Consider the following 13,548-nt stretch of genomic DNA (forward strand, 5'->3'; position numbering starts at 1 on the left):
TCAGTGTTTTATTATTTTTATTATGGTCATATTTGACTAAATATATGAATAACTATATTCCTTAAAAATTATTTGGCCAATATAGTAAAATAAATTGCCAAGTTGTATTACTTGAATTGCAATTTGAATATTGCATGTACATGCTTTGGGGCTGACTGACCTTTAAATTTACAAAACTAACATTTAAGTTTTAAGAGTTTAAATGCATGATAAATACCACTAATATGTTATTATCATTATCATTCTACAATTGTTATGAGACTTTTAAAATAAAATAAAATTAAAAGATGGGTGGATATGGATATGAATTTAGATATTAGGATAAATCCAGACCTGCTCCAGATCCGTCTTAAATCCGCACATCAATATCCAAATCCGATCCAAATTCATTTTAAACTGACCCAAATCCGATCCGATTGGATTTGGATCACCTGGATCTTGAATCAGATCCAATCCATTGCCATCCCTACTAGAAATAGAGAAATTTTAGAATAAAATAGAGGTACCATGTCAGCCATATAACAAATAAATGATGCTATGACATGTGTACATCTATTTTAAAAATCTATCATGCAAGTGGAGGTTATATTAAATCAAATTACACATATCATGTATGAATCAATTCATTACAATAAATCAGAAGTGTTGTAGCATTTCTCCTCGAAAATAATCGCGCACACATATTAATATCTCAATGGGAGTCATAAAGAACTTAAACCCATGGTCATACTTGTGAAAAGGAGAATAGTAGTTCCCATATGCTACCATAAATATTAAACCCTAACAGCTATTTATTTATTTATTTTTGTCCCTTTTTCATATTGTAAATGTGAAAATGTGGCATTTCATGTGATCGCATTAAAGTAGTTTCACATGCTCAAGGGACCACCATCTTGGTCCTTATCAAAGAACTGGTAAGCAAGCAAAGCAACTGAGCTGACCTTTTCTGTGTAGAACAATCACTTTGGAAAAGTGAGAAGTCTTCTTGTTCGTTAAAGATATTGAATTATACAAACGGCTCTTGGGCGGGCTCTTTTGCCTCTCAATTTATCATCCCCCATAATTGTGATTAGGTTGATGAAGCATTATGGGTATCTCAACGTCCACGTGTCATGATGGCGATGATGATGATGATGCGGGTCCTGTGAGCTAGATTTATAACTTTGATGTGAAGGGGCAACAAACAAACCTTTGTTTTTATTGACAATGTCCCTTCTCATTGTCTCCCTTCCATCAAATTAATGCAGATTAATTTATATAAATTCGAGTGGAATGGAAACAAAACACAAGGCATGGATTTGAGGTTCGCTCTTGATAAGGGAGCTCCGTTTTCACCAACTAATTAAGATCTTAAATTCTTTCATTTTCGATACGTCCAAGATGGTCGAATCAATTTCGTCGTGCATGCTTACGGGGTGAGGGTCCATTGCATGCGGTGGACCTCAACCCTAGCGTATATCTTGCCTTTTTGAAATTTTTTTGCGCGCCAATTTGTTTCCTTGTTGGGACCGCATGAGGCATTTTCCCCATTGACCCTATTATTATATCTAAACCACGGAATTATCTTATTGTTGGATGAAGGGTATAAGAGTAAATTTGGTTGCCTCAGGGTTCACGGGACTTCTATGTATGTTTGGTCAATATTTAATACTATGGTTTTTATATGTATTTTTATACAGCTAACCGATTGACCTAAAATTGCATTGACTAAGCCACCTAAATTACCTAATATTTACACTTTTTTATAGGGGAAAATTATGGCAGGATGGTCCTCAATTTATGGGGGCTAGTGAGTTGAGCTTTATCCTTATAATGAATTTTGGCAACTAAAATGATGCTGACATTATGGTGAAATTAATGGCTGCCGAACATTTTTTTACAATGATAGAAATTATATATTATGGATTTAGACAAAGAGCACTCAAATTATGTTGTGTGATTAGAAAGAAAGAGATGTGTAAGTAGTTATGGATGGTAGTCGGTTGCAATGGTAAAATCAATTAAAAATATGCTTGATACAAGAAACTGTATTATGTCTAGTCTATGAAAATTTTCCATTATGTTTTTATTAACCCAATATAATAAACCAATTATTATCATTTTATTTTAAATGTCTAATAATGATTGTTTTATAATTTTATCCTTAATTAGTGCGAGCATATAGTCATATAATAAGATTTTTGAGTATTAGTTAACTTATCGGGTAAAAATATAAACTTCTTACGATGGTGTCGTAAGAGATTTAAATTTCAAAATCCCTATATACAATTGGATACAAAATTATTCAATTGAGTAATTATTCGGATGTATACATAAGATTTGAGGATTTTATACAATTACTAATGAGATTTGAATTTGGAAATGCATTATTCAGTCTGTAGAGTCTATCATGCGTGATCAGTTTCATAATAAAATAAAAGCCTCATGAGTCGTAACTACAGAATAATTTGCTTACTTATGACAATTTTTTTTTTGTTTTTTTGAGGGGGAATATAATTACAGCTTAATTAATGCATAATTATTAAGAGGATCAATGATTCTTACACCCCAATTATTTTCTGACGTTATATGCATGATTCACCTCTACGGCTCCACCTTCTATTATGTATTACTATTTAACGGTCTAGCCGATAAAATGTCATCATGTTACGGTTTTAATATTTTAATGCACGTTGCAAATAAAAACATTAATGCTTAATTATTATTTTATTTCTTAAGGTTTTTAATAGTTTCAATTAATACATTGAAATATTTGACAGTTTTAGTATCCCTTATTACTAATTACAGCAGCAAAAGCGGCTATCATTCAGTGTAAAAACTTATCTAATTCAATAAAAATAAAAATAAAATTTCAGTAGACAATTGTTTCCCCCTTAATTGAGAGTGTAAGATATTAGCTACTAAATTTAAACTATATAAAATTATAAATGGTATAAAATGCGAGATATGCAGAGTATCCAGAAATTATCTCTAATTTTAGTTAAAATCCACGTGTCGTTTATGTTTCATTGCTATCTGCGAAATGCCCTTGAAAGTCCTCTGACCGCCAACTCATTTTGTTCCCTCATTCCAATGTGTCCAAGGCTAAAATGGTAAAATAACTCCAGTCCATGCTTTACAAAGAATCCACAGTGTCAGTAGCAAAAATGGGCATAAAAATCCAAAATAGAACGACGTTATTACAGAATATCTGTGTCCAAAATCCAAATACATATACAAAAAGTTAAAAAAATAAAAAATAATAACAAAAAGTTAAAAATTAAAAAATTTAAAAAAAGGAAAAAATTACCGCAACAGTTCAAAGATTCGGAATCAACAAAAGAAATACCGAAAAAAAAAAAAGAAAACAACTGGGACGTTACTTTATTTAACGTGGGGGCTTAAATCGTGGGGTCTACATAATTTTATTCTATTTTACTGATTTATTTATTTATTTTGTGTGTTTATCAGTACGAGAAATTCAACACACACTGACTGATTCACTCGACTCGACTCTCCTGCCTTCCCGCTTCTTTTCTAATATTGAATCTCATCTCATCCTTGTTTGTTTGCGTGTCTGTTGTCGCTTTGTATTTTCTATTTTGTTGTACTAGATACGCAAACTTAAACCACAACAACAGAGGTAGTAGATAATGTTTCTGAATTGCGAGTGAGTCATGTAATGTGTAAGTAAGTGGTGGTGGTGGTGGTTTTACTTGCTTAATTAACATGGACACCCCTAAGAAGGCTACCCAGATGGCTACTCCGCTCTCTAAATTTGAGGTGATTATATAAAAATATTGACTTTAAAAAAAACAAATTTATTGAAGTTTGGATCTTTGTTTTGAGGGTGAATTGGGTCGTTTGGTTTTGCTGCATGTGGTTTGATTTGGGTTCTGGGTGTGTTGACTTTGTTGGGTCTGTTGGATTTAGGTTTTTGTTTGTTGAATTGGGTGGTTTTTGTGTAGAATTGTTGTGAACTTGGGACAGTTGGTTTAATTTGTGTGAAAATTGCTGAATTTTGGTTCAGTGTGATGTAGATCTCCATTTTCCAATTTCAGCGGTTTGCATGGTCATTTGCTGCATTCTGCTTTCTGGGTTCTTGTAATTTTGAGATTTAGTTTGTGTGCTTCTGGAATTGTTGTTGTTTTTTGTGATTATCTCTGGATTTCTACTAATTGAACACAATTTACTTCACTTTAAAGACCTTTCTTCCTTCAGAATCATTTCAGTTTATACTATTACAAAACATTTTCCTATCTTCATGCAAAATGTACTTTTTTTTGTTTTTTTTTCATATAAGATTTCAGTTTATATGGGTAATGAGCGATGTAATCTTCTTCTGGCTCTGAAGTTTTATCAAAGTTTTTAATATATCTTCCCAATCGATTGTTAAAAGGCTATTTTCACTTTGTCTCATGTTTGCTAAGTCCAGATCTTGTTCAAACTCATTTTTCCCCGGAATTTGCCTGAATTTTGTTAAGTTCATTGTCTAATTAGATGGTTTTAACAGATATCTTGTGATAAAGCATCCTTAGTGTTTCTTCTAACTATTTTGAGAATATTACATTTGACTAATTAATTTTCTTATTCATTTACATGACAATTTTTTTCCTCATTTTCGATTTAAACTTGTCCTGCATGTAAAACATATTGTTAATCAAGTTCCGCTTTTTTCTTTTTTCTATGTACAGTACTCGATTTCTTGCATTAAGTTTCAATTTTTCTCATGTATACTATTTTTATGTACAAATACTTTCTGGTGAGGAGCACTGATGTGATTTTTTTACGAATTAAGAGGGATTTTTTTTTTTCCTTTGCTTGCAGGATTCCCCTGTCTTCAACTATATCAACAGCCTTTCTCCCATCAAACCTGTCAAGTCTCTACCTGTCACCCAGACATTCAACTCGCTCAATTTTTCATCCCCACCTTCGATATTCACTTCACCTCATATCAGTGCTCACAAGGAAACTAGATTCCTTAGAAGGTAATCGACTAGATTTCTCAACCATTTTTACAAGTTTAAACAGCATTGTCAAAGTTCACAATTCCTATTTCTTCTTTATTTGCAGGAACAATTGTTTGGGTCTATCAAAACCTGAGTTTTCTTCTGAAAATGGAAACAAAATCTGTAGAAATGATGGTGTAGCGAATGATGCGTCTCAGCTGTACGACAATTCAGCTGAACTACAGGAAAACTTTGACCCTAGAGTTTCCATGGAAGAAGTTTCTGTTGAGGCTTCCAATGATTCAAAGTTTGCAATTGAGTTGCCACAAGCCTTAAAATATGATTGTGGTAGTCCTGGTTGTGATTCAAACCCTTGTAATATTGAGTCAAATTGTATGACAGAAATGGCTAGCACATCTGTTTCCGTTGTTCAATTTGTTCAAGAGGCCTCTGAAAATGGTGCATCTGAAGCTGATGTGCGTTTACAGAGGACTTGCCAGATGGAGCAAAAAAATGAAGTGACAGGATGTGAGTGGGAAAGTTTGATTTCTGATGCTGCAGATTTGTTAATTTTTAATCTCCCCAATGACTCAGAGGATTTTAAGGGCCTAATGCAGAAATCTCTGGATTCTGGGGGAAGATATGCTTCTGTTACACCAAGGTACATTAATGGGGAGCCGATAATGGAAATGATTGATCCAGTTGGTACTGATCACCAAAATGGAATGGAACATCAATCCACTCAACCAGGAGAAACCAGCATCCTGAATGATGACCTGGATGAGTGCTTCACTGGTGATCCAAGTGAAAATGGGGTTACTGCAATGGGAATGAGTAATCCAGCTTCCTGTAAGGTAAAAGTTGCAACATGTTTCTGTTGTCAAATAGTGCTTCACATAAAAAGTCATTGCATACGTAAATTTGTTGGTTCATTTTTTAATCATAGTCTATCTATCTGCATAAATGTCTGAACCCTTTCATCTAAACATTTTTATGTAAAGAAAAATTTAGTGGCCCACACAAATTTTAAGTGTTTTTTTCCCCCTTGTATACAGCCTATTTCAAATTTGCATCGTGGTATGCTAAGGCGCTGTCTAGATTTTGAACTGGTTACGCGACGGAAGAACGCAGATGGTAGTTCGAATTATGGCTCATCTGTGATACTGCATTCAGATGAGAAGTTTGCCTCTGAAGATAAGCAACTTGTGCCTCTGAAGCCTGGTAGTGACTCCCCGCGGTGTATGGTCCCTGGAATTGGTTTGCACTTGAATGCTTTGGCAATAACTCCTCAAGAGAATAAAAACATCGGGATTGAATCTCTGTCTTCAGTAAGACAGATAAGTTTGCCTGGTGCTAATGCCTCCTTTCATTCTCCTGAGAATTGTGAAGATCCTCATCACGAACCTTTAACTTCAGCTTCCACTGAAAGAGACATTGTTGCTGTTGAAAATGGAGTCCTGCTTGCAGAAGATGCTTCTCAGACATCTGCTTATTTAGCTGAAGAAGAATATAACCAGAATAGTCCTAAAAAGAAAAGGTATGTACACCTGACAAGATGATATTTATTTAACGTTATGTACTTATGTTATCATTTTGTTTCTCTATCTTTACCTTATGATTTCAAATTGTGTTCAGGCGTAGGATGGAAAATGCAGGAGAAAATGAGTCGTGCAAGCGTTGTAATTGTAAGAAATCCAAGTGTTTGAAACTGTAAGTTCTTACTTCTTTATATTTTGATTCCAGGATCAATGTTTTTGATCTAACCTCTCTAACCTGCTGATAGAAAGGTTGCCAATCGTCATGGGATATCAGTTTTAGCCTATTGACCAAGATATTTCTGATGTGTTATATGAAATTTTTGGAGATATTATACTGTTGGATATTGCTGTGAGCAAAACTTGAAGGCTAAATGTGTTGGAATGCGTTGCTTCTCATTGTGTTGATATATGCTGCATCTTGAATAATTCACTCTTTGCAATGTCCTCCCTTTATCCTTTCTGTCCTCTCATACCTGTTTTCTTTATCTTTAACTGTATCATTTTTATGACTATTGCCTTTTTTATTTTAATTGCATGTGTCTGGTATGTTTGAGTGAAATAGAGTCAAGGTGAAGGGAATTGGATCTATATACATCTATTAGTTACACTAATCGCTGTACTTTTGATCATTTCCATGCAGTTACTGTGAATGCTTTGCTGCTGGTGTGTACTGCATAGAGCCATGTTCTTGTCAAGACTGCTTCAACAAGCCCATTCATGAAGATACTGTTCTTGCAACTCGCAAACAAATTGAATCTCGAAACCCACTTGCATTTGCTCCCAAAGTGATTAGGAGCTCTGATCCTCTTCCTGAAGTTGGGGTTAGATTTTAAGCTGACCTTACTTTCTGCTTAATCAGCATTTTCAAGCTTCTATTTAATGCAGTTGCTATTTATTTGTGCAGGAAGACACCAGCAAAACACCTGCATCAGCAAGACATAAAAGAGGATGCAACTGCAAGAAATCAAGTTGCCTGAAGAAATATTGTGAATGCTATCAGGTTTCCCTCCATGATATATTTGGAATTCTTTTGATGTTTCATATGATGTGATTAAGAAAGAGCGGTGTCTTTTTTATCATAGGGTGGTGTTGGATGCTCCATTAATTGCAGATGTGAAGGGTGTAAGAACACATTTGGTAGAAAGGATGGTGAGTGTGCCTTCACACGCCCCATTTCTTGCGGCCTCATTTGTTTCTTCAAAGTCTCTTTCTCTTTTTTCTTTTTATCTTTCTACTGTGTATGGTTCCAACCAAACTAAAATAACTCTGCTTGCAATTTAGGGTCTTCATCAACGGATCCAGAGGCTGAACCAGAAGACGAAGAAATGGAGATGTGTGAGAAAAGTGGGGTGGACAAAAGGTTTCAGAAAACTGAATTCCTGAGTAATGAAGAGCAGAATCCAGGCTCTGCTCTTCCCACCACACCATTACGGCTTTCCAGGTCTGATATCTAAACCATTCGTGTTGTTTTAAACTTTCGTTTTTATCAGCTGTTCAAATGATCTCTTTCCAATTTCCAGGCCATTGGTGCAGTTACCATTTTCGACCAAATGCAAACCACCACGGTCATTACTTTCTATTGGATCCTCCTCTGGATTCTTCACCGGCCACAATTATGGAAAACCAAATATTCTCCGGTCTCAACCCAAGTTTGAGAAGTCTCTCCAAACTGCCCCAGAAGACGAAATGCCTGAGATTCTACGGGGCAATTGCACTCCCTGCAGCGGCATCAAGACTTCTTCTCCCAACAGTAAGAGGGTCTCTCCTCCTCACACCATCTTGGGGTCGTCCCCTAGTCGTCGAAGTGGGCGGAAGCTGATATTACAATCGATACCATCGTTTCCTTCGCTCACTCCAAAGCACTGAAAATAAAATTCTGGAGGATGAAATTCTTTTTAAATCTTTGTTCTATTTAGAGGTATGCTGTTCATCAATAGGAGCTAGTTTGATTAGCAACTTGCTGTTTATCTCTTGTTTCTGTATAATAATGACATAGCACCTTGCTGTCATAATGTTTAGCTATCTGGTTTTATCTACTCTCTGTGTAATATAGTGTGTATTTGTTAGTGTTATCCCGAGCTAAAATCTTATTAATCTGTACCGTTTATTATTATTCTTCTGTGAATATATCCTAGTGATTATTGTAATTGTTCAGATCAGTTGATGTTGTTATTATTGAAGTCCTTTGATACTTATTCCTTAAGTAAAGTGCCTTTGAATATTCTTGATGGACAGGCTGCTATATCTAATAAAATGTTATAAACACTTTTAATTTTACTGGGAGCATGTAATTTTCTCATTTGCACCTACCCAGCATCCCTATATTAACCAAAACAAAACGGGGATTTTGCAGTATTCAGAGCGGGGCTCTGAGAACTCTATGGCCATCTGCAGCCACGTGGTAAACTTGTCTCATCAGCTTGATCGCTATGATCAAACAATGAGTTGGAGTGATCAAATTCACAGTAAATAGACACGTGACACGATTTCTTTTAAAAAGAGAGCTCAAGTCAATATTAATTCAATGCTGGGCTGGGTTAACGAAAGAGTATTGAACTGGGCTTCAGAAGAAAGAACGCAGCTCAACTGGGTTGTAATGTACATTGGCCATTAGGTAAGGGCCTGTTAGATATTTATTGAACCGCATAGAGATATAAACTGACGTTGCAGTTTTTCCTTTCCAATTAATTTTTTTTTACTTTTTTTTTCCTTTTTTTGGGTATTTTAGGTTTGTTGTGATGATATAACAAAGATGAAACAGGTGATAGGGTTATTTTTTTGTTTTTGAAATTAAAAGACGGAGAAAGTAATCTGAAAAAATTATATAAGGATTGATTAGTTTACAATTTAAAAGGATAATGTTGTACTTACAATTCCAATTTATGTGGCATAATTTCATATGTGGCAGTCTCGTAAACATCGGCATGTGTTATTAAAAGTAACCACTCATAAAATCCGCCGCCTATGGGTATTTATTCTATCATTTCGCAAGACTTGTTTGGGGTTACTCAACCCCGTTTTGTTTCTGTTTAGCTCGTTTTGACGAGCCCCCTCTCACCAAAAAAAAAAAAAAAAAAACCACTCAATTTGAGAATAAGAAACTACTCTTCATAATTCTTGCCCTTTGATCAATCAAAACAGATGTGGTTAAGGCAGAAAGGACCACCCAATACCTCATAAGGAAATCATTTTGTCGAACATGTAACAATCTCAAAAGGCCAAGTGAAATAAAGTGATAAATGGCTGCATTGCAGCACATGCTGAGATGTGGGTTTCCTCTATTTTCCTTGCATGTATTACAGTACACACTATGGCAAGAATCATTATTCCCATAACTTTGATTCTCATTTTATCACTTGGGTATCACAAAATCCAACCAAAAAAAGATGTGTTGCTTTTGGTGGTGCCCTTTTCCAGAATCTCTTGGGAGAACATGGGGCTGCTCAGCTGGCCAGTGACTAAGCCCAATAAAGACACGAGCACAATCTGGCTTTATCTATTTGATCGGGGTCCATTGCCCCCATTCCCTTTTTCAGATTTTTCAAACAATGTTGTAATTGAGGTTGGTGGGTAGTGTTGGTTTGGCAAGCAAGCAAGCAACAGCAACTAGGGAAAAATTAGAGGTAGACAGATATTGCCAATTTCCCATGTGGGCTCTCAAATGCCTCAGCAGGAACAGGATCTCCATCTCTTTATAATTTTATTCACATTCACATGTGGCTCTTATTAAATTCATTTGCCCCCACCAATAATTTAAGATAGAGAAAGAGAGGTGTGTTTTTTTAATCATCATATTGTCGGTGTCTTTAGGTCTAGTGCCTTGAAAGGATGGCACTTTTTGGTAGGGAGTTCATATCGTGTAGTTCTTTGATATTGAAAGATTAGTGGCCTTGACGGATCAGCCGAATGGTTAGATCTATAATTTGATCCTGTCAGTTCTGTAGTTCATAATTTCATATACTCTTAGGCACCTCCTCCTTAAATAAGATTTATTATGGTCCAAAACAAATCTCTAATATGACATATGATCATAGATATTTGATCAACTATTAATAACAAAAATTAAATAAAAAAAAATTGTAGAGGCTAGAGGAGAAATCCTGTGATGTGACCTAATGGGTTGTGAGATAAACAGTATCTATCTTTCAACATAACAACCTAACAAATTTTGGCTTATTAAGCATTCAACTGTTCAAGTTGGATTTTAGATTTTATTTCAAATGTTTAATTACAATGACTCAAATTTGTTAATGAGATCATTAATTTCGGACCAACTCATACTACTATACATTAAACACTGGCTATTCTTCAATATGGATTGCACTTCATAATAGAAGGTTTTTTTCGCTACCAAGAATTGCTGCCCAAGGGACCAAGCTCTTGAATCCTTTAAATCCAAAAGCCTCTACCAAAAGGGGCCATCATGGCAACTCTTGAGTGAAAGTGTACTTAATGAAAGGACCATCATGTCAAATCATTTTTTCATTCCTAATGATCTAAAACTACCCACCATGATTTTCAACCCTTTCTTTTAATCATATTATTACTGCTCTAGTAATATCGCATAACACTTCATAATAATGAATACTAAATTCAACTCTAAAAGTTTTTTGATCCATTCACCTTGGTATAGTAGAAAATTCGTGAGCACTTTAAATCATGGGGGTCGTAATACGGCCAATAGACCTCATTGGCAATTATGTTTGATCTTTTTTGGTTGGCGAGCCTCTACTATCATGATACTCTCCTTTTCATAAACAATAAAAGAGATGCTCCTTTTATTGTTTTTATTTTCTATTTTAGGCAAATCAATCAAAAGGCTGAGATTCATTCATATCTCCCCATACATTTTGCAAAGATTTGATTACTTTCTCAACAGAGTTTTTCCGGTAACCATCATTAACTAATCTAACTTTTATGTTATCACTCTTTTCTTGCACATTCCTTTAGATTTGCAACAATAAACTGAAGATATGCTTTTAAAAAAATAAAATAAATTATAATATAAAATTATACCAAAGTATGGCATGTAATATTTGTACTGAGATATAGTGTATTTCTTTCAAAGAAAGTATGTAGCTTCAATAAAGTCCCACCTTCGAAAGGCAACCACCCACCTTAAAGACAACGATTAAAACAATCCAAAGCCCAAATCCCCATCTTTGTGCCTCATTTTTTTGACAAAAATGGCCAAAATTTTCGATTATTATTTTAATGTTGCATAGTTTCCTTTAGACTTTTCTTTTGGCCGCTTGCAAGCCACATTTTCAAACAAATTATTTTAAATATAAACATGAACCGCGAATAAAATTGATGAGTCATGTGAAATCAACGGAATAAACAACAAACATTATGGTTTCATTGAATAATTTTATTTTGGGAGTTAAAAGAAAATAATTTAAATAAAATAAATAAGAAATATATCAATGCTTTGTACCCATGACAATGATGAAGCAACCTTCACTCGCCTGCTATTAATAGTCAATGGGTTATGGGTCACATAGTCAGCATTCTTCACCACTGAGCAGCTAGCTTTATTAATTGCATAACATTTACCTACATTATAATTTTTCTTTCTTGAACATAAATCCTCTTTGATACTATTTGAGTTGAATTTACATTGAATTATGTTTCACGCTTAATATAAAAAAAATCATGATCATACGATTAATGATAATTGCATATCGTAATCTGGGTAGTTATTAAATTTTGATTTAAGAAACCCAAGAAAGAACAGATTACAGAAGTTAAGCAAGGGTAGATTAGTCACTACAAGTCATTCGAAAAATCGATTATATAAACTGCCCACGTAAGAAGTAACGACAAGAGACAGCAAGAGCTAAAGAATGTGACCGTTTCGTAGATTATCAATTAATTAAATTATCACTAACAGTAAAACTGATGCAAGCTTGTTTACTTTTGATGTACATGTACATTTTTTATACGTAACTGCAAGGATACAAGCTATGTGTCAGTAGTTTTACAGTTCACTTCACCAAATCTTGTAGAATAAAGAATATAATGCAATCAAATGAACCCATTTGTAAGAGAGAGAGAGAGTCAGGGAGGGAGAGAGAGTGTGTGTGCTAGAGAAAAGAAAATGGGGTGACTGTAGAGTATGTGCAGCTGGAGGCTTACTATCGCAGCTGCTCCTGAACAATTTTTTTTTTTTCATTCTTTTGGTGTGTTCTCCTGGTCTTGTTGCTTCATCAAAAAAGCATTTGCTTTGCAGTTTTTTTTTTCTTTTTTTAACACCCATTTGAATGGTAGTTTTTGTTATCTGATCAGAACCCATTACTGGATTGATTCATTTGGTAAGTTTTTGATCTTGCTGTTGTTGAAGAATCGTTTTTGGAGCTGTTTCTGAAGTGGCACTTTTGCTTATGGTGTATTCTTTTTCTGTGTTTCTCAGAGTTGTAGCTTTTCTTGGTGATCAGATCTTGTCTTCATTTCTGTCCTTTTGGTAAGTACTTTGATCTGATGATTCATTTGAAAACTATATATGCAGTTCCACTTGTTGAGTCGATTGTTCATGCAAGATAATGCCTTCCCGCTTCTTTAAATGGAGATTGTTGCATGATTTTTTTTCCTGAAAACAATCTTCTGATTTTTCCTGATCAGTAATAATTTCCCTTCCGTTTAATCACTTGCATTTACTCTTATTAATCAAGTATTTATAATGCTGCATATTACTGGGTTCTTACGTCTTGTACTTCTGGAAATCATATGATGTTCTTTGATTGTGTTTATGTGTTTGTTTCTTAGCAATTACATTTGTTACTTGTGAGTGCTTGTATGCTGTTAATCTTAACTTCTCAGAGCCTTCTTTATCTATAGAAATTGAAGATCTAATTTGCCTTTACTTTTTTCATATGTCAGTGTGCATCTGCTTTGCTATTTTAAAAGGTTATTGAAGTAAGGAGCCACATTTGCTTAAATTGACAAGAGTGATGCTCAATTGAACAGGTAATTTCCAATCTCTGTTGAACTTGATGAGTCAGTGAGGAAGCTACTGACACATATGAACCAGAGGAGGAAGCTACAGTAGATCAGCAACCAGAGGAAGAAACAGATGCTGATGA

General features: G+C 34.7%; 1 protein-coding gene and 1 long non-coding RNA gene across 2 annotated transcripts; both read left to right on the plus strand.

Moving 5' to 3' along the window:
• The first annotated feature begins 3,474 nt into the window (after positions 1 to 3,474).
• Positions 3,475 to 8,415, plus strand: LOC18032193 (protein tesmin/TSO1-like CXC 2). Its single transcript, XM_024190289.1, has 10 exons — positions 3,475 to 3,762; positions 4,807 to 4,967; positions 5,053 to 5,782; positions 5,984 to 6,465; positions 6,564 to 6,638; positions 7,107 to 7,287; positions 7,371 to 7,466; positions 7,549 to 7,615; positions 7,748 to 7,907; positions 7,987 to 8,415. The coding sequence occupies exons 1-10, from the start codon at positions 3,709 to 3,711 to the stop codon at positions 8,330 to 8,332; spliced, it is 2,352 nt and encodes a 783-aa protein (XP_024046057.1). The 5' UTR covers positions 3,475 to 3,708; the 3' UTR covers positions 8,333 to 8,415.
• Positions 8,416 to 12,415: 4,000 nt separating this feature from the next.
• LOC112100731 lies at positions 12,416 to 13,432 on the plus strand. The gene is made up of 3 exons (XR_002907019.1): positions 12,416 to 12,780; positions 12,879 to 12,929; positions 13,346 to 13,432. It is a non-coding gene; the product is annotated as an uncharacterized LOC112100731 (long non-coding RNA).
• The last annotated feature ends 116 nt before the right edge of the window (positions 13,433 to 13,548 follow it).

Source organism: Citrus clementina, unplaced genomic scaffold (assembly GCF_000493195.1).
Source record: "Citrus clementina cultivar Clemenules unplaced genomic scaffold, Citrus_clementina_v1.0 scaffold_9, whole genome shotgun sequence".
Classification (NCBI taxonomy): domain Eukaryota; kingdom Viridiplantae; phylum Streptophyta; class Magnoliopsida; order Sapindales; family Rutaceae; genus Citrus; species Citrus x clementina.

Coding starts and splice junctions, on each gene's coding strand:
- LOC18032193 (XM_024190289.1), top strand. CDS start 3,709: ATGGACACCCCTAAGAAGGCTACCCAGATGGCTACTCCGCTCTCTAAA. Junction 6,639..7,106: donor AAATCCAAGTGTTTGAAACT/GTAAGTTCTTAC, acceptor ATTTCCATGCAG/TTACTGTGAATGCTTTGCTG. Junction 7,908..7,986: donor ACACCATTACGGCTTTCCAG/GTCTGATATCTA, acceptor TCCAATTTCCAG/GCCATTGGTGCAGTTACCAT.